We start from the raw sequence: 1733 nt of genomic DNA, 5'->3' as shown, positions 1-1733 counted from the left end.
GCTACTCCATTCTGCTGAGGAGTGTAAGGTGTTGTAAATTGCTATTGTATCCCATGCTCGTTGCAGTATTTGATGAAAATCCCTTTCTTGAATTCTCCGCCTTGATCTGATCGAAGAATCCTGATGAACTTCCCTGTCTGCTTCTCAATCATGTTTCTGAATTGCTTGAAATATTCAAAAGCATGACTTTTTTGTTTAAGAAAATATACCCATGTGAATCTTGTACAATCATCAACAAAGAGTAAAAATAGTAGGCCCCACCTAATGATCTTGTCTGCATCGGGCCACATAAGTTAGTGTGTACAAGTTAAAGTATATCACTTCGTTTTATATCTTTAATGGTAGGAAATCATCTCTATGTTTCTTATCGAATGCACATGCCTCACAATTAATATGCAACTTTTTTAAAATAGGAATACCATCTACCATACCTTTATTCTGCAACAGGAGCTCACTGAAATTAATATGCCCAAGTCGTTGATGCCACAAACTTTCAACAGACTTATCCGATGACATCAAGGCTTGGTGTGGTGTACTCTTCACATCGAGTTTGTAGAGTCCTATGCGAATACTTGTAGCAATAGGCTTCATCTGATCCAACAAATCTTTAATAATACAATGAGATTTAAAGAATTTTACCTTCAGATCCTGATGTGTAATCTTTCACACAGAAATCAGGTTCTTATTAATACCAGGAATATACCACACATCAGATATATTCTTGATCTTTCCATTAGGCAGAGTAACAAGGACATCTCCTTGTCCCTTGATCTCGTACCCTCTATTATCGCCAAGGTATACTTTACTCCAATGTTGGATTCTTTAAAATTTTTGAACCATTTCTTTTTACTTGTCATATGTGAGGAGTCTCTAGAATCTACGAACCAAATATCTAATTCATCCTCCTCAGTGGCTAAAGCAGTCTCAGCCTCGGACATAAACAATCTGACATCCTGATTCTGATCTGCATCTACATCAGCCAAATGACCTGCATGTCTTCTCTGCTTGTATCTCTCCTCATATGCCTTTTTCATACAGAAAAATTTAGCAATATGGTCTATCTTACCACAATAAAAGAATTTAAGAACATAGTCAAGTTTATGCGAGGTCATACCTTGTGGTGTCCTTTCTTCTGATGCGCTACCTCTCCTCTGATCAACCACTGCTTTCCCTTTTAGCTTGAACTTAGTCATCAATGCAGGATCTGAATTTTGAGTTTTGAGAGACAACCTCCTTTCCTCTTCCTGTAGCAAAATCCTATTGAGATCTTCAAAGCCTGGAGGCTTTTCTCTTGCATTCAATCTAGTTATAAACATCTGATAATCATCCATCATGCCATCATATTAATTTTCACTCGATCATCATTTGCCACGGTTTGACTGATATTAGATAGTTTATCTTTAACTTCCTTTATCCAGGATATGAATGAAGAAACAGACTCATTCTCCTCCATCTTGATTGAGAGAATTTTCTTTCTGAGGTAGAAGGCTCGACTGGTGTTCTTGATCTCATAGATATCTTTAAGAACTGTCCAGATGTCAATCTTGTCTTGCAATCTCGAATGTGAGGGATGATGCAATATTTGACTGATAACTTGAGTAACACCTTTGCCTTCATCTCCCTTTCTCCCAGTCTTGAATTTTTGTATTCGATCCACCAGTTACAGTGATTAGCTTGACTTCATCACCGATGGAAATGCTATAGGCATTCTGTCCCTCAAGCAAAGTCTGGAG

At 37.6% G+C, this 1733-nt stretch overlaps 1 protein-coding gene across 1 annotated transcript; it reads right to left on the bottom strand.

The window, feature by feature from the left end:
• Nucleotides 1-327: 327 nt before the first annotated feature.
• LOC149256440 (uncharacterized) lies at nt 328-1331 on the bottom strand. Its single transcript, XM_089455369.1, has 2 exons — nt 693-1331; nt 328-591 (listed from the first exon to the last, which is right to left on the bottom strand). Exons 1-2 carry the CDS (start codon nt 1329-1331, stop codon nt 328-330), a joined length of 903 nt encoding a protein of 300 aa, XP_089311495.1.
• Nucleotides 1332-1733: the final 402 nt, after the last annotated feature.

This window comes from Pinus tabuliformis, chromosome 7 (assembly GCF_031772625.1).
Source record: "Pinus tabuliformis cultivar Carrire ecotype Pingquan chromosome 7, CPIR1, whole genome shotgun sequence".
NCBI lineage: Eukaryota > Viridiplantae > Streptophyta > Pinopsida > Pinales > Pinaceae > Pinus > Pinus tabuliformis.
This window is presented reverse-complemented; position numbering and strand designations above follow the sequence as displayed.

Bases quoted from the DNA above. Each gene is read 5' to 3' on its own strand.
- LOC149256440 (XM_089455369.1), bottom strand. From the start codon at position 1,331: ATGGATGATTATCAGATGTTTATAACTAGATTGAATGCAAGAGAAAAG. The intron at 592-692 runs GTATTAATAAGA...TTGTTGGATCAG, and splicing joins TGATGTGTGGTATATTCCTG to ATGAAGCCTATTGCTACAAG.